Here is a 19,150-nt window from a genome sequence, read left to right on the forward strand (position 1 = left end):
TTTTTTTGTTGTTATTCTGTCTCTCACTGTTCAAATAAACCTACCATTAAAATGATAGACTGATCATTTCTTTGTCAGTGGGCAAACGTACAAAATCAGCAGGGGATCAAATACTTTTTTCTCACTGTAGGCTAATCAGAGCAGTTTGCACCTCGAGGTGAGAAGTTCAGCCACAATGAGCAGGCCGTTTAGACCAGAGAGCAGCACAATGAACCCTAACAACAGCACATAGCGGCAGCATCAGCTCCATCATTCCACTGTATTTTGTCTGACTCTGAGCTGCTGAGCCCCTCTCGTCTCTTCTCTGGCGTTGGCCCCTGCTCTTTTTCACTGTCATGTTCCCAGCTGTGTGTGTGTGTGAGTGTGTGTGTGTCACTAGCCTCAGCAAATATTCCATCTCCATTATGTAACGGGATGAAGTGGAAAGAGGAATGCTGCTGTTTGACTTGGACTGAACCCTGCTGCTGCTCAGCTGAACCCTGTCTGCTTTCTAGAGTCTGTGAGAGAGGAGACTGAGGTCACATCACAACGGTGTGATAGCCAGGAGAGACAGGCAGGAGGACAGGACACCCAACAGCCCTCAGGTTAGAGTGGCGGCTCTCTCAGGTGGTTAGCCTACTGTTTTTCCCTGTCAGCTCCAGTGAAAAACAGGGAGAAACGTATGTATTCTGACTCATAGCAGGTTAAATCTTCTAAGGATATTGGATGTGTTTAGCGCTCTTCTGAAACTGCTCCCTGGAATATATTTACATAGAGGGATGAGCACTCACTGCTGTGGTGAATGGCACTCAGAGGCGCAAAATCACCATTCAAAAAACAAAAGAAAGATTGCTCAAATGTCCCCTAAACTCAAATATAGAAAGGCACAATATCAGTTTGGCTTAGACAGAGACAAAACATAGGCTAGGCTATAGCCAACCACAACTCCTTTAAAACAGCCTCATCTCTCCCACAGAAGAACGTCAAACTGGAGCTTGTCTGGACTGGAGGACTGTGTTGGGGGGTGTGAGGGAAGGACTGCAGTAACAGTCACATTCCATTGTCTGCACTGTGTTAATACTCTGGGCCCCAGTGCAGCAACCAACCTCCATGAAACATCACCACACACAGCTGGTGCAGGAGGATACAGGAGAGGAAAAACACCCAGCTAGCACTGAAGTAGCAGTGTATAAATAGCCACAACCATTACTGTTGTAGCTACTGACAGTTAGAAGCACATGAACAAAAACACACACACACACACTAGAGCTCTGCTACCCGACCTGAGCCCGACAGCCCCCAACACTATACATTGGGTTAGGGCTGGGTAGGGCATGTTTTTTCATCAATAGCTAGGGTACAGGCTCGGGTATCATTTTCAAGAATGACTAAATTGATGACACATTTGCTTCTGCCCTGCAGTGCAATGTATCTGTACAGTCATATCCTACTAAGGTCATAACATGGTGACCAGAACATTGTCTGAGTTGACAGGAGACTTTCACAGAAAAAAAAAAATGTCTGTGAGTTGTCTGAGTTTAAAGTGACGAAAAGTAGCTAGCTGACAGCTCTCTCACGTCTCGTCATTGAGCAGCCCAAAGCGGAGCCGTTGCTATGGATACACACACACAGAGCAGCAGCTCAGGGAGCAGGGGACAGACAGAGACGAGTAGCTAATGGATATGGAGGAAGTTATTTCTGATTCGGCAGGGCAGGGCCGTAAATTTGGTGGAAGCAATCGGACTGGGTAGGGTAGGGTAGGGCCTGAACGTCACGAGCATGGGTAGGGCCCGGTCTTAAATGTCATGCTTGTGCAGGGCTCCAACACACACACACACACACACTCCTACTGTAAGTCCTAAAGAGGACCTCAAAGCCCAAACATAAGCAAGCACACTCAGACATGACAAAACAACAGAGGTTGTTCTTCATATCCTTTCTTCACTCTGAAGGGGCCAGGCAGGCTGCACAGTTCCCTCTCCCAACCTATTCAAAACAACAGAGACTGCTACTGCTCCTACTGGACCTGCCCTGTTGTCTGCGGGGTTTGGACGGTCAATAATTCAATTACCACAAAAAACAGTGTCTCTGTCAACGTCTGCCTCTTTTTTAGTTGAGTTGATATGTTATCACTGGACCCTGACAAGTCTTCCAACTAGCTACAGTGTGTGTGTGTGTGTGGACTAGAGCTTGTTAGTGCTGTATGTCAGTGCAGTGTGTTGTCTGACTCTAGCTACATGTAAGGAGTGTGCGTGTCAGCAGCTAAAAACAGACAAGTCTGAACATCCATCCTTCATGCTACGTTAGGGGGAAGCTGTGGGTGTGGAGTTGAAAGTGGTTAGACACACACAAACAGCCCTATAGGCCTGCCCTCCGCAACAACAGTGCACTGCTGCGGTATAAACACTGTCTAAGGGCAACCTCTGTCTTTCTGTTCGAGCATGTAGGCCTAAATAACATCTCATAGTCTTGAACGATCAAGTGTATCCTAGTAGATGAATATTCAGCAGCGCTAATTCACCCATGAGGTACAGTCCTAACGAGAGAGAGAGAGAGAGAGAGAGAGAGAGAGAGAGAGACTGTGGGTGTTTCTCAAAATGCATACTACTGTGCTCCGAGCACGCAAACTGGAGCACGGGAGGGTCGGAGTATGAGTCCAAATCAAAGTATGCGAAACGGAGCACAGAGGGCACTTCTCAGATGTGTACTCCGTTTGTACATATTTTGAAGCGTGCATAGATGCAAGCTTCAACGGAAAGTATTCACAGAAATATGACACAACCACGTAAAAACAATGCAAAATGTCTTGCAATTAATGGCGGCGATTATTTGAGCTGAAGAGAGAGAAAATAAACTGATTTCGGAATTAAATGTTCCCATTCACATCTCATATGTTGCCTGACTACAATGTTTTATCTTGATACGTTAATAAATACATACTGCGTTAATGTTGGCATGTTTACCTGCCTACAATACCAACTGTAGTGTACGTAAATCACAAGCACATAGTAAGTCAATAGGGCAAACTGGCTAGCTACTAACGTTACTGTTAGTTAGCTAGATAGCCACAAAGAATTGGTAGCTAGCTACCCATGAAGAATTTACATCTAACCTTGCATAACATTAGTTGTAGGTCATGTTTGCCTGTTCAACTATCTGGTTAGCTAGATTATTACAATTCACACATAGCTAGCTGATAATTATGAAGTAAAACGTTTGCTTTGTGTTTATCTTGTTCTGTCTTTATTGCCATTGTCCTGGCTGGAAGAAGGTTCAGTGAATGGGTAAGTCCATAGTAAGTCAATGGGGCTAACTGGCAAGCCACAAAGAAATTGTAGCTAGCTACCCACGAAGAATTTACATCTACCTTGCATAACATTAGTTTTAGGTAATGTTTGACTGTTTAACTAGCAGGGATGCACATTTTGGTCAATGTTGCTGCCGACTAACGGACCCTCATTAACCGGTCAACAAACGCTAAAAATAATTGACATGCCAAACAGAAAATACTATCAGAGATCCGTATATAATTCTTATGTTTCCGCCCTAACAATGGGAGGCGTCCCAAGGCGGGAAAGCAGGCAACAAGCTTAGGCCCAAAATAAGCCCATTGAAACGCATTGGTCTTATTTTGGATAGATTTTGGCGAGAGTGAAACCTCTTGCTTCGCCTCTTACTCTCTGATACTATGCATGCATACAAGGACCGGATATTTTTCATTAAGAGCTTAATGGAAACATGCAACAATAGCAAGCCGATCATCTTTCAGTGAAAAGGCTATATAGCCTATTATTGAACATGCAACTCCTGTAATGAAGCAGCTACTAAAATGTCATTTTCAAAAACATTTGCCAAAATGTAATTAGCTGAAAACTCTGTTCTAAATAGCGCACCTAATGCGAGCAGTTCCATATGTGACAGAAAGAGGGGGAATCTAATAGCAACAATTATGATGGGTTGCTAATATGACTTGGCTTCTGGAAAACAAAATAAAGTTGATATGAAAAGCTATAGAACAGGAGAGAAATGCTGGTTAATGGCTTGAGGAAGCCTTTATAAAATAATTGCCTCCGTGTTTCTATGGATGGATTTCCGCAAGGCTACTTTTGAAGCAAGGTAAGACATGCCTCATTATTTGAAGTAAAGTAAAACGTTCAGGTTTCAAACAATTATACTGCCTCAAGCGCACATTGCAAAGTGGTGGGTTACGCGCTGATAGTCAACGGTAGGCAGGCTATATATAGCCTATGCACCTGAATGGCGAATGGTATGCGTCCTTTAATGAGGAGTTGAGATTAAGAAATAAAATTAGCTCCTTTAAAATCATGGCCACCAAAGTTAACACGCGATTGCATTTAGAATAGTTATTTGTTGCGCAATGACTGGACTTACAAAAGCTGGTTTCACTCCAGTAGCCTACAGGCTTTTTGAGGAGCTCTCGCACTGCCTGACAGGTGGTAGGCTATTCCGCTCCTCAAACTAGGCTCTGTATGATGGGCGCGTGATAAATAAGATGCATGACAACTAACAAAAATACACACGTGCCAATTCAATTCCCAATAGACCAATAAGCATGACCGGTCAACAGCATTTTCGGTGGCTAACCGATTAACGGTTAACATCACTACCAACCAGGGCCTAAAATTAACACCTGCGGGTAGATTTTGGCACTGGCGGGTAAGATGTCTATTTCACCAGCCACGTTGGCAGGTGGTCAGGGCTCCACAGTGCAAACATTTCACTCGCATTTGTGAATAAAGATAGTCAAGTATGATCACATTTATAGTAAAATAAATGCTGCAGTAGCTGGTTTCAAAGTATTTCTGCCGTTTTGTTTCATAGCTGGTAAATTAAATCGCACAAATTCAAAGTACTACGAATCCTATATAGCCTATTCCACCTCGCGCTGCAACACTGCCTGGCTGGGGGCTGTGCACACGTGAAGAGCTGAGTGAAAGATTCATTTTCAGAAGCACTGCGCACAGGCATAAAAGTTAGTCTAATTTACTTGAAACGAAAGTCTACTGAAGTTAGTTAGACTTTGTCCTTGTGTTTCTTGGCTATTTACATTGTTTTGTTCACAAGCTATGTTGTTTTTCTATTTTGAGTTTCAACTGCTAGGGAAGAGAAGACAACGCTTCTACTAGTCAGACTCAATCTCACAGGCACAATCATGACTAGAGTCGCGCTACCACCGTAACCTCCCGCCCTTAAAGGGGCAGGTGAAAATGTTTGTCTCATCTGTGATATTTTGGCCACAAGACTCATGTCACAAAAACATTTATTAAACAATATACCACATTATTTCTTACTAGTAATAAAAGTATTGTTTTATAAACATTACAAAGCATGCTCATCTGTTTTTTTGTGGTGTTTTGTTGGTGTAATTCCAACAGGGGGAAAAAATATTTTGGCTGGTAAAAAATCTGAATGGCAGGTAGATTTTTAAAACCAAAAATAAAATGTTATGCCCTGATCCCTACTAGCTAGATTATTACGATTCACATATAGCTGGTTGATCATTATTAAGTAAAAATGTGTATACCTTATTTCATCTCTATTGTTGCCATTGTCCTGGCTGGAAGAAGGTTCAATGAATGGGGAGATGCAGCGTGATATAATACAGTAGGGGGGAGTGCAACTGCTTCTCAAATGTAATGTTTTATGCGTTCTCTACACTCTCGTCCTAACAAGAACGTACTCAACAGAATGTCCTCAGAGAGTGCACTCTGAGCATGAGTGTGGAACACGTTAGTATGCATATTGAGAAACACCCTGTACTTCTGCATGGCCTCCTCTACTCTGAGCAGCTTGGACAGAGAGCAGTTCTTTGTTCCCTCCCGGTCTACCTTAATGAAGTCAAGCAGAATCAGATGAGCCGTGGGCATTAGCCTAGATGGGCATTAACCTAGATGTTCAGTGGGCATGTAGCCTAGCGTGGCCAGGGAGGGATTCAACAGAAAGCAGGGCCTAGACACAGATCCCTCCCATATATCACTATTACTATTACAGTCAAGTTCTTCCACACTGATCTCAACAAACCATTCCTGTATGGACCTCAATTTGTGCCTGGGGGCATTGTCATGCTGAAACAGGAAATGGCCTTCCCCAAACTGTTGCCACAAAGTTGGAAGCACAGAATCGTCTAGAATGTCATTGTATGCTGTAGCGTTAAGGTTTCCCTTCACTGGAACCACGAAAAACATTATTCCTCCCCCACCAAACTTTACAGTTGGCACTGTGCAGTGGGGCAGGTAGTGTTCTCCTGGCATCCACCAAACCCAGATTAGTCCGTCGGACTGCCAGATGGTGAAGCGTGATTTATCACTCCAGAGAACGCGTTTCCACTGCTCCAGAGTCCAATGGCAGTGAGCTTTACCCCACTCCAGCCGACGCTTGGCATTGCGATCTTAGGCTTGTGTGCAGCTGCTCAGCCATGGAAACACATTTCATGATGCTCCCGACGAACAGTTCTTGTGCGGAGGTTGCTTCCAGAGGCAGTTTGGAACTCGGTAGTGAGCGTTGCAACCGAGGACAGAATTGTTTTGCGCGCTGCGCGCTTCAGCACTCCCGTTCTGTGAGCTTGTGTGGCCTACCACTTCGCGGCTGAGTGGTTGTTGCTCCTAGACGTTTCCACTTCATAATAACAGCACTTACAGTTGACCTGGGCAGCTTTAACAGGCCAGAAATTTTACGAACTCACTTGTTGGAAAGGTGGCATCCTATGACGGTGCCACGTCGAAAGTCACTGAGCTCTTCAGTGAGGCCATTCTACTGCCAATGTTTGTCTATGGAGATTGAACGGCTGTGTGCTTGATTTTATGCACCTGTCAGCAACGGGTGTGGCTGAAATAGCCGAATCCACTAATTTGAAGGGGTGTCCAGACTTTTGTATATATAGTGTATATTGAATGCTCAATAAAATTGTAATACTTTTTTTCTCACCTTGCGAGGATAACAGCACTGAGCCTTTTTCTCAAATGTTTTATGAGAATACATCGGGAGGGATCTTAGACCATTCCTCCATACAGAATCTTTCCAGATCCTTGATATCCCTTAGTCTGCGATTATGGACTGCCCTTTCAATTCAAACCACAGGTTTTCAATGGGGTTTGAGTCCGGAGACTGAGACGGCCATTGCAAAATGTTGATTTTGTGGTCAATTAACAATTATTTTGTGGATTTTCATGTGTGCTTGGGGTTATTGTCTTGCCGGAAGATCCACCTGTTGCCAAGTTTCAGCCTCCTGGTAGAGCCAACCAGGCTTTTGGCAGAAATTACCTGGTACTTGGTAAAGTTCATGATGCTGTTGACTTTAACAACCAGTGGAAGCAAAATAGCCCCATAACATCAAAGATCCACAACCATATTTTGCAGAAGGTATGGGGTCTTTCCTGCTTACGCATCCTTCTTTCGATGCAAAACCCACCACTGGTGTGCGTGGCCAAAGAGCTCTATTTTCAAGTCATCCAACAAATGTAAATGCCTGGGGACTCATTTATGAACGTTGCGTACGCACAAAATATGCCCCAAAACATGCGCAACAGTTTTCACGCAAAAGTTGGCATTTATAAAAACTGAACTTGACTTGAGAATGTGCTTATCCTCCTGCAAACTTTAGACCATGCGTAGGCCTACGCACAGTTTCTAGAGGTTGAAGTATTGCACTGCAAGAAGGCAAAAGTACAGTGGGGAAAAAAAGTATTTAGTCAGCCACCAATTGTGCAAGTTCTCCCACTTAAAAAGATGAGAGAGGCCTGTAATTTTCATCATAGGTACACGTCAACTATGACAGACAAAATGAGAAAAAGAAATCCTGAAAATCACATTGTAGGATTTTTAATGAATTTATTTGCAAATTATGGTGGAAAATAAGTATTTGGTCAATAACAAAAGTTTCTCAATACTTTGTTATATACCCTTTGTTGGCAATGACACAGGTCAAATGTTTTCTGTAAGTCTTCACAAGGTTTTCACACACTGTTGCTGGTATTTTGGCCCATTCCTCCATGCAGATCAACTCTAGAGCAGTGATGTTTTGGGGCTGTCGCTGGGCAACACGGACTTTCAACTCCCTCCAAAGATTTTCTATGGGGTTGAGATCTGGAGACTGGCTAGGCCACTCCAGGACCTTGAAATGCTTCTTACGAAGCCACTCCTTCGTTGCCCGGGCGGTGTGTTTGGGATCATTGTCATGCTGAAAGACCCAGCCAGGTTTAATCTTCAATGCCCTTACTGATGGAAGGAGGTTTTCACTCAAAATCTCACGATACATGGCCCCATTCATTCTTTCCTTTACACGGATCAGTCGTCCTGGTCCCTTTGCATAAAAACAGCCCCAAAGCATGATGTTTCCACCCCCATGCTTCACAGTAGGTATGGTGTTCTTTGGATGCAACTCAGCATTCTTTGTCCTCCAAACACGACGCAGTTGAGTTTTTACCAATAAGTTCTATTTTGGTTTCATCTGACCATATGACATTCTCCCAATCCTCTTCTGGATCATCCAAATGCACTCTAGCAAACTTCAGACGGGCCTGGACATGTACTGGCTTAAGCAGGGGGACACGTCTGGCACTGCAGGATTTGAGTCCCTGGCGGCGTAGTGTGTTACTGATGGTAGGCTTTGTTACTTTGGTCCCAGCTCTCTGCAGGTCATTCACTAGGTCCCCCCCGTGTGGTTCTGGGATTTTTGCTCACCGTTCTTGTGATCATTTTGACCCCACGGGGTGAGATCTTGCGTGGAGCCCCAGATCGAGGGAGATTATCAGTGGTCTTGTATGTCTTCCATTTCCTAATAATTGCTCCCACAGTTGATTTCTTCAAACCAAGCTGCTTACCTATTGCAGATTCAGTCTTCCCAGCCTGGTGCAGGTCTACAATTTTGTTTCTGGTGTCCTTTGACAGCTCTTTGGTCTTGGCCATAGTGGAGTTTGGAGTGTGACTTTTTGAGGTTGTGGACAGGTGTCTTTTATACTGATAACAAGTTCAAACAGGTGCCATTAATACAGGTAACGAGTGGAGGACAGAGGAGCCTCTTAAAGAAGAAGTTACAGGTCTGTGAGAGCCAGAAATCTTGCTTGTTTGTAGGTGACCAAATACTTATTTTCCACCATAATTTGCAAATAAATACATTAAAAATCCTACAATGTGATTTTCTGGAAAAAATTCTCATTTTGTCTGTCATAGTTGACGTGTACCTATGATGAAAATTACAGGCCTCTCTCATCTTTTTAAGTGGGAGAACATGCACAATTGGTTGCTAACTAAATACTTTTTCCCCCCACTGTAGCTAGTAAAAAAAATACAAAACTGTTTTAAGTTTTGTCCCTCAGTAACTTTCTTACTCATCCTTGTTCACGATTCATGCTAGGAATATGGGACCAAATACTAAACTTTTGACTACTTTATTTTAAAGAATATTTAGGGGTGTCAACCCGTACCATTGAGAAGAAGAAGAAAAATACACTTGTTAAACTAAAATCTTTCTCTGAGCTATTTTATTAGTATAAAACATTTTCCCCATTTGAGCATACAATCTAGCTCAGTATTTGAATTACTTATTTTATACAGTCAATATTGCTCATCTTTATCAAGGGTGTCAATCATTTCAGACCCCACTGTATATTGACCACTTTGTTTACTCTTCATTCCCACTTGCTAAACAAGCCCTTGGGACTGGGGCCTCTCTCTCACCTTCGATACTGAGCTCAAAGCAGACATGGCAGAAGGACATGGTCCCCGTGTCGGTCTCCAGCTTGCAGACACTGCAGATGTTGTCGTCGTTTAGGTCGATGTTGACAAACTGCTCCTCTTCGTCCATACTGCCTCAAAGGGAAAAACAAACACAGAGACAAGAGCACATGGCAGGACATGAGGCATGAAGAGCTTGCACAACATCCAACATTTGTTAAGACATTTAGAAGTGAAGAGTTCTCCTTCATGCTTGAACAGAATCTCTTTCAAACTAACATCTTGGCTTGTATTAGTTAGATGTAAAATAACACTGACGTTAGTGGCTCATCATGAGACGGTCATTACTATGATGATAGTAGCGAGAGTTATGGTTTGCTCAAGGCAGTGCCCTGTAAGCATTATGCCTAATGAAATATCAAGACACTGATGGACACTGCAGAAGATAGGGATCACATTTTTTGAGAGAGGAGAGATTTTAGTTATCCTGTTTAGAAAAAACGATACTAAATAATCTATTAAAACACACCGTTTTGCAATGAAGGTCTACAGTAGCCTCAGCAGCACTCTGTAGGGTTCCATAGACTTACACAGTAATTACAACAACTTCCGGAGGATGTTCTCCAACCTATCAGAGCTCTTGCAGCATGAACTGACTTGTCCACCCAATCAAAGGATCAGAAAATGAATCTAATACTGAAAGCATAAGCTACAGCTACCTAGCACTGCCGTGCATAAAATGTGGTGAGTAGTTGACTCAAAGAGAGAGAAAGACAATAGTTGAGAACAAATTATTTCTTCCAAAATTAAGGAGAAGTGAGCGAGCTAAATTTCAGTATAATATATATATATATATATATATATATATATATATATATATATATATATATATATATATATATATATATATATATATACACACACAGTGAGGGAAAAAAAGTATTTGATCCCCTGCTGATTTTGTATGTTTTCCCACTGACAAAGACATGATCAGTCTATAATTTTAATGGTAGGTTTATTCGAACAGTGAGAGACAGAATAACAACAAAAAAATCCAGAAAAACGCATGTCAAAAATGTTATAAATTGATTTGCATTTTAATGAGGGAAAAAAGTATTTGACCCCTCTGCAAAACATGACTTAGTACTTGGTGGCAAAACCCTTGTTGGCAATCACAGAGGTCAGACGTTTCTTGTAGTTGGCCACCAGGTTTGCACACATCTCAGGAGGGATTTTGTCCCACTTCTCTTTGCAGATCTTCTCCAAGTCATTAAGGTTTCGAGGCTGACGTTTGGCAACTCGAACCTTCAGCTCCCTCCACAGATGTTCTATGGGATTAAGGTCTGGAGACTGGCTAGGCCACACCACACCAGGACCTTAATGTGCTTCTTCTTGAGCCACTCCTTTGTTGCCTTGGCCGTGTGTTTTAGGTCATTGTCATGCTGGAATACCCATCCACAACGCCCTGGCTGAGGGAAGGAGGTTCTCACCCAAGATTGGACGGTACATGGCCCCGTCCATCGTCCCTTTGATGTGGTAAAGTTGTCCTGTCCCCTTAGCAGAAAAACACCCCCAAAGCATAATGTTTCCACCTCCATGTTTGACGGTGGGGATGGTGTTCTTGGGGTCATAGGCAGCATTCCTCCTCCTCCAAACACGGCGAGTTGAGTTGATGCCAAAGAGCTCCATTTTGGTCTCATCTGACCACAACACTTTCACCCAGTTCTCCTCTGAATCATTCAGATGTTCATTGGCACACTTCAGACGGCCCTGTATATGTGTTTCTTGAGCAGGGGCACCTTGCGGGCGCTGCAGGATTTCAGTCCTTCACGGCGTAGTGTGTTACCAATTGTTTTCTTGGTGACTATGGTACCAGCTGCCTTGAGATGATTGACAAGATCCTCCCGTGTAGTTCTGGGCTGATTCCTCACCGTTCTCATGATCATTGCAACTCCACGAGGTGAGATCTTGCATGGAGCCCCAGGCCGAGGGAGATTGACAGTTATTTTGTGTTTCTTCCATTTGCAAATAATCACACCAACTGTTGTCACCTTCTCACCAAGCTGCTTGGCGATGGTCTTGTAGCCCATTCCAGCCTTGTGTAGGTCTACAATCTTGTCCCTGACATCCTTGGAGTGCTCTTTGGTCTTGGCCATGGTGGAGAGTTTGGAATATGATTGATTGATTGCTTCGGTGGACATGTGTCTTTTATACAGGTAACAAACTGAGATTAGGAGCACTCCCTTTAAGAGTGTGCTCCTAATCTCAGCTCGTTACCTGTATAAAAGGACACCTGGGAGCCAGAAATCTTTCTGATTGAGAGGGGGTCAAATACTTATTTCCCTCATTAAAATGCAAATCAATTTATAACATTTTTGACATGCATTTTTCTGGATTTTTTGTTGTTATTCTGTCTCTCACTGCTCAAATAAACCTACCATTAAAATTATAGGCTGATCATTTCTTTGTCAGTGGGCAAACGTACAAAATCAGCAGGGGATCAAATACTTTTTTCCCTCACTGTATATACAGTGGGGGAAAAAAGTATTTAGTCAGCCACCAATTGTGCAAGTTCTCCCACTTAAAAAGACGAGAGAGGCCTGTAATTTTCATCATAGGTACACGTCAACTATGACAGACAAATTGAGAAAAAATAATCCAGAAAATCACATTGTAGGATTTTTAATGAATTTATTTGCAAATTATGGTGGAAAATAAGTATTTGGTCACCTACAAACAAGCAAGATTTCTGGCTCTCACAGACCTGTAACTTCTTCTTTAAGAGGCTCCTCTGTCCTCCACTCGTTACCTGTATTAATGGCACCTGTTTGAACTTGTTATCAGTATAAAGACACCTGTCCACAACCTCAAACAGTCACACTCCAAACTCCACTATGGCCAAGACCAAAGAGCTGTCAAAGGACACCAGAAACAAAATTGTAGACCTGCACCAGGCTGGGAAGACTGAATCTGCAATAGGTAAGCAGCTTGGTTTGAAGAAATCAACTGTGGGGGCAATTATTAGGAAATGGAAGACATACAAGACCACTGATAATCTCCCTCGATCTGGGGCTCCACACAAGATCTCACCCCGTGGGGTCAAAATGATCACAAGAACGGTGAGCAAAAATCCCAGAACCACACGGGGGGACCTAGTGAATGACCTGCAGAGAGCTGGGACCAAAGTAACAAAGCCTACCATCAGTAACACACTACGCCGCCAGGGACTCAAATCCTGCAGTGCCAGACGTGTCCCCCTGCTTAAGCCAGTACATATCCAGGCCCATCTGAAGTTTGCTAGAGTGCATTTGGATGATCCAGAAGAGGATTGGGAGAATGTCATATGGTCAGATGAAACCAAAATAGAACTTTTTGGTAAAAACTCAACTCGTCGTGTTTGGAGGACAAAGAATGCTGAGTTGCGTCCAAAGAACACCATACCTACTGTGAAGCATGGGGGTGGAAACATCATGCTTTGGGGCTGTTTTTCTGCAAAGGGACCAGGACGACTGATCCGTGTAAAGGGAAAGAATGAATGGGGCCATGTATCGTGAGATTTTGAGTGAAAACCTCCTTCCATCAGCAAGGGCATTGAAGATGAAACGTGGCTGGGTCTTTCAGCATGACAATGATCCCAAACACACCGCCCGGGCAACGAAGGAGTGGCTTCGTAAGAAGCATTTCAAGGTCCTGGAGTGGCCTAGCCAGTCTCCAGATCTCAACCCCATAGAAAATCTTTGGAGGGAGTTGAAAGTCCGTGTTGCCCAGTGACAGCCCCAAAACATCACTGCTCTAGAGGAGATCTGCATGGAGGAATGGGCCAAAATACCAGCAAAAGTGTGTGAAAACCTTGTGAAGACTTACAGAAAACGTTTGACCTGTGTCATTGCCAAGAAAGGGTATATAACAAAGTATTGAGAAACTTTTGTTATTGACCAAATACTTATTTTCCACCATAATTTGCAAATAAATTCATAAAAAATCCTACAATTTGATTTTCTGGATTTTTTTTTCTCATTTTGTCTGTCATAGTTGACGTGTACCTATGATGAAAATTACAGGCCTCTCTCATCTTTTTAAGTGGGAGAACTTGCACAATTGGTGGCTGACTAAATACTTTTTTCCCCCCACTGTGTGTATATATATATATATATATATATATATATATATATACACACACATACATACATATATATACATACATACACTTCTTTTTTTTACTTTCACAGCTAGCGAATGCAGCTAGATAGTTTAGCCTACTGAAACACCCGGTTCAAACAGAGAGGGATGCTATGTTAGTTAGCTGGTTATGGCTATCCAACACTGGAACTCTTCCAAGTCAAGGTAAGCTTTTGGTTGTATTAATTTATTGCCACCGGGGCCTGCCGGTAACTGCTAAACTGTTTGCTGTACTGTTAATTTGTTGCCACCTGATGCCCAGGGCAGAGACACCAGGGTTGGAAATTCACACCCGCCAAATGAGAGTAGATTTTGTAATAAAGTAATCCTTCTACCCCCCCCCCCCAAATTGTAAAGTGGTTATCCCACTGGCTATAGGGTGAACGCACCAATTTGTGAGTCGCTCTGGCTAAGAGCGTCTGCTAAATGACGTTAATGTGCCCTTGAGCAAGGCACTTAACCCTAATTGCTCCTGTAAGTCGCTCTGGATAAGAGCGTCTGCTAAATGACTAAAATGTAAAAAATGTAAAATGGTTATCCCACTGGCTATAGGGTGAACGCACCAATTTGTGAGTCGCTCTGGCTAAGAGCGTCTGCTAAATGACGTTAATGTGCCCTTGAGCAAGGCACTTAACCCTAATTGCTCCTGTAAGTCGCTCTGGATAAGAGCGTCTGCTAAATGACTAAAATGTAAAAAATGTAAAATGTAATTGGCGGGTAAGAATGTCTTTCACCAGCCACATTGGCGGGTGGTCACACCGGCATTTGGGAACAGTTTTTAAAAAATCCAAAGGCCACATGTAGAAGTTGGTCGAATTGACAAGAAAGGCTACTAAAGTGTGACTTTGTCCTTGTGTTTCTTGGCCAGTTATATCGTTTTGTTAGGTGCTAGGTTGCTTTTCAATGATAGAGGTTTTTTGTTTTGTTTTACATCACAGACCATGGTAATGGCCCTTCCCTTAAAAGGGGCAGCTGAACATTTGTCTCACCTAATGATTGTGCTTGATTGAGCATTGATCACGCCTAAAAACTTTTATTCATGAACTTTTAGTCATTTCTTATCATTAAAACAAATACTTTAATTGTTCTCCAAGATTTGTGTGTGCTTCTACATTTCTACTTAGGAGCACATCATGTACTCCTTGTAAAAAATGTCAGCGTAGAGCCATGAACTATAATAATAAATAAGACATATCACTCAGCCTTTTGCTTGTCCATTCCCAGCGCGCCTCTCCAGGGTGCTGTTGGAGATACATCGCTGCGGCACTCCACAAACGTTCCGTCAAATAAAATCGAATAAATCACGTAGCAGATATAGGATATGGTAGAAAGAGTATGTGGCCTTTTCTATAGCCTATAGGCTGGAGATAAAATGTATGACAATGTAATGAGACGGACACTTTTTACATCATGTAGGTTTCTCCGATCAAATAGCCCAACCTAAATGGCTTAATCAAAAAAAAAAATGCGCTGTCATGTTAACAAGCATATCCTACAAACAGGACAGGTCAAAGTAAAATGGACAATCACAACTGTTGTCCAGGAGTTTCACCTCATTGTTATGATCAGTGGTTTCAAGTTTGTATTCCTACATTTTTGACAAGCTGATCATAGCGAAAAATTGAATAATTCTGCATTTCCCGCTGTGTAAACACATTGCAAATAGGCTCATGATAACTCCTGATAAAGTTGGGTAGCTGATATTCAGAGCTTAAATAAAAAAGTGATTAGTCACAGGAATTAGGACTAATAAAGCCAATGCAACAGCCTGTTTTACAAACGGTGGGCCTACAAAATGGATGGACATTCATAAAATTCCATTGTGGGCCGACATGTTAGGCTACACCCCAGTAAGCACGGGCCGACGTCTTTTTCTGGTCCTGTCCAGACTTCTTTTTTTTTGTGTTTTACAAACGGTAGGCTTACCACATAGATGGGCATTCATAAAATTCAATTTCAGGCAACACCTCAGTAAGCACGGACAGACGCCGACGCCTTTTGGACATCTTCTTTTGGTGCGGTCCCAAACATCCTTGATTTCCACATCCACGGACATTGGTTTTTGGTCATATGTTTGGTTCAGATTTTGTCCGGTCTGGACCAACCTTGATTTGTCTATAAATTAGCTATTTTACACTTTAATTCAAAAACAAAAATGAGGCCGATCGTACCAGTCAAAAGTTGACACCTGCTCATTCAAGGGTTTTTCTTTATTTTTACTATTTTCTACATTGTAGAGTAATAGTGAAGACTTCAAAACTATGAAATAACACATATGGAATAATGTAGTATACAAAAACATGTTAAACAAGTCAAAATATATTTTATATTTGAATTCTTCAAATAGCCACCCTTTGCCTTGACAGCTTTGAACACTCTAGGCATTCTCTCAACCAGCTTCACCTGGAATGCATTTCCAACTGTTTTGAAGGAGTTCCCACATATGCTGAGCACTTGTTGGCTGCTTTTCCTTCACTCTGCGGTCTGACTCATCCCAAACCATCTCAATTGGGTTGAGGTTGGGGGATTGTGGAGGCCAGGTCATCTGATGCAGCACTCCATCATTCTCCTTCTTGGTCAAATAGCCCTTACACAGCCTGGAGGTGTGTTGGGTCATTGTCCTGTTGAAAAACAAATGATAGTCCCACTAAGCCCAAACCAGATAGGATGGCGTATCGCTGCAGAATGCTGTGGTAGCCATGCTGGTTATGTGTGCCTTGAATTCTAAATAAATCACAGACAGTGTCACCAGCAAAGCACCCCCACACCATAAAACCTCCTCCATGCTTTATGGTGGGAAATACACATGCGGAGATCATCCGTTCACCCACACCGCGTCTCACAAAGCCACGGCGGTTGGAACCAAAAATCTCAAATTTGGACTCCAGACCAAAGGACAAATTTCCACCGGTCTAATGTCCATTGCTCGTGTTTCTTGGCCCAAGCAAGTCTCTTCTTATTGGTGTCCTTTAGTAGTGGTTTCTTTGCAACAATTCGACCATGAAGGCCTGATTCACACAGTCTCCTCTGAACAGTTGATGTTGAACTCTGTGAAGAATTTATTTGGGCTGCAATTTCTGAGGCTGGTAACTCTAATGAACTTATCCTTCATGTCTTAAAGTAATGATGGACTGTTGTTTCTCTTTGCTTATTTGAGCTGTTCTTGCCATAATATGGACTTGGTCTTTTACCAAAATAGGGCGATCTTCTGTATACACCCCTATCTTGTCACAACACAGCTGATTGGCTCAAACACATTAAGGAGGAAAGAAATTCCACAAATTAACTTTTAAGAAGGCACACCTGTTAATTGAAATGCATTCCAGGTGACTACCTCAAGAAGCTGGTTGAGAGAATGCCAAGAGTGTGCAAAGCTGTCATCAAGGCAATGGGTGGCTACTTTGAAGAATTTCAAATATAAAATATATTATTTTCCAATAGAAAAAGACAGATACAAACATTGACATTCATTGTAGTGTTGAATGGAATGGCAAATTTTGAGGACAAAACAAAACTTAACTCACATACACACAAAAAAATATATATAATAATCCTATTAGGTACATATTATAAAGACAGCAGTCATTACAAGCAGTGTAGTTAAACCAAAAATAAATATTGAGTAGAATACAGCACAGAGTAGCAACAGATGAACAACCCAGTTATGAAGGGGGAATAGACCATTTATCCAGTATCGTCTGCCAAATTTTGTACAACATTGGACTTCTATTGGAGGTATTGTATCGAATCTTTTCCATACGCATTACATTCCCTAAATCCCGTAACCACATTTCAAAAAGGTAGGTACAGTCTCCCAATTACCAAAATTGCAATATGAGCCTTTTTGCTAATAGAGTACAAAAGAGAGACCGCTGTCCCTTCCTGGTTATTCCCATCAACTGTACCAAACAGAGCGATCAATGGGTCTGGGGCTATAACTATCAAAAGCTTTAGATAAGTCATCAAAAATGAGAACCCAGTAAGAATGTAACTTAGGATATGTGCAAAATAAGTGGGTCAAAGTCCCCTCATCCTGCTTGCACCTCTCACCCTGTGGTGAGGTGTCTGGGAATATTTTATGCAGTTTAACCTTTGAGTAATGTAACCCGTTTACCACCTTAAACTAAACAAGGTTGTGTATGGCATTCACTGAACTGTTTTTTACAGTTGAAGTCGGAAGTTTACATACACTTAGGTTGGAGTCATTAAAACTTGTTTTTCAACCACTCCACAAATTTCTTGTTAACAAACTATAGTTTTGGCAAGTCGGTTAGGACATCTACTTTGTGCATGACACAAGTAATTTTTCCAACAATTGTTTACAGACAGATTATTTCACTTATAATTCACTGTATCACAATTCCAGTGGGTCAGAAGTTTACATACACTAAGTAAAATTCCAGAAAATGATGTCATGGCTTTAGAAGCTTCTGATAGGTTAATTGACATCATTTGAGTCTCCCGAGTGGCGCAGTGGTCTAAGGCACTGCATCGCAGTGCTAGCTGTGCCACTAGAGATCCTGGTTCGAATCCAGGCTCTGCTGTAGCCGGCCGCAACCGGGAGACCAATGGGGCGGCGCACAATTGGCCCAGCGTCGTCCAGGGTAGGGGAGGGAATGGAATGGCCGGCAGGGAGGTAGCTCAGTTGGTAGAGCATGGTGTTTGCAACGCCAGGGTTGTGTGTTCGTTTCCCACGGGGGGCCAGTATGAAAAAAAAAAAAAGAATAATGTAAGTCGCTCTGGATAAGAGCGTCTGCTAAATGACGGAAATGTAATTGGAGGTGTACCTATGGATGTATTTCAAGGCCTACCTTCAAACTCAGTGCCTCTTTGCTTGACATCATGGGAAAATCATTAGAAATCAGCCAAGACCTCAGAAATAAAATTGTAGACCTCTGGTTCATCCTTGGGAGCAATTTCCAAATGCCTTAAGGTACCACATTCATCTGTACAAACAATAGTACGCAAGTATAAACACCATGGGACCACGCAGCCGTCATACCGCTCAGGAAGGAGACGCGTTCTGTCTCCTAGAGATGAACGTACATTGGTGCGAAAAGTGCAAATCAATCCCAGAACAACAGCAAAGGACCTTGTGAAGATGATGGAGGAAACAGGTACAAAAGTATCTATATCCACAGTAAAACAAGTCCTATATCGACATAACCTGAAAGGCCGCTCAGCAAGGAAGAAGCCACTGCTCCAAAACCGCCATAAAAAAGCCAGACTACGGTTTGCAACTGCACATTGGGACAAAGATTGTACTTTTTGGAGAAATGTCCTCTGGGTCTGATGAAAC

At 42.5% G+C, this 19,150-nt stretch overlaps 1 protein-coding gene across 2 annotated transcripts in view; it reads right to left on the reverse strand.

Annotated features, from left to right (window-relative positions):
- LOC121573571 (protein EURL homolog) overlaps positions 1-19,150 on the reverse strand; it is a 45,719-nt gene that overhangs the window by 20,106 nt on the left and 6,463 nt on the right. Inside the window, exon 2 of one of the 2 annotated variants that reach the window (XM_041885658.1) lies at positions 9,676-9,803. In XM_041885658.1, the coding sequence (XP_041741592.1) occupies positions 9,676-9,802 (127 nt within the window). In that variant the 5' untranslated portion in view covers position 9,803. Of the gene's footprint in view, positions 1-9,675; positions 9,808-19,150 lie in introns of both variants that reach the window. The other variant, XM_041885659.1, reaches the window with a different exon arrangement.

Source organism: Coregonus clupeaformis, chromosome 9 (genome assembly GCF_020615455.1).
Source record: "Coregonus clupeaformis isolate EN_2021a chromosome 9, ASM2061545v1, whole genome shotgun sequence".
Taxonomy (NCBI): Eukaryota; Metazoa; Chordata; class Actinopteri; order Salmoniformes; family Salmonidae; genus Coregonus; species Coregonus clupeaformis.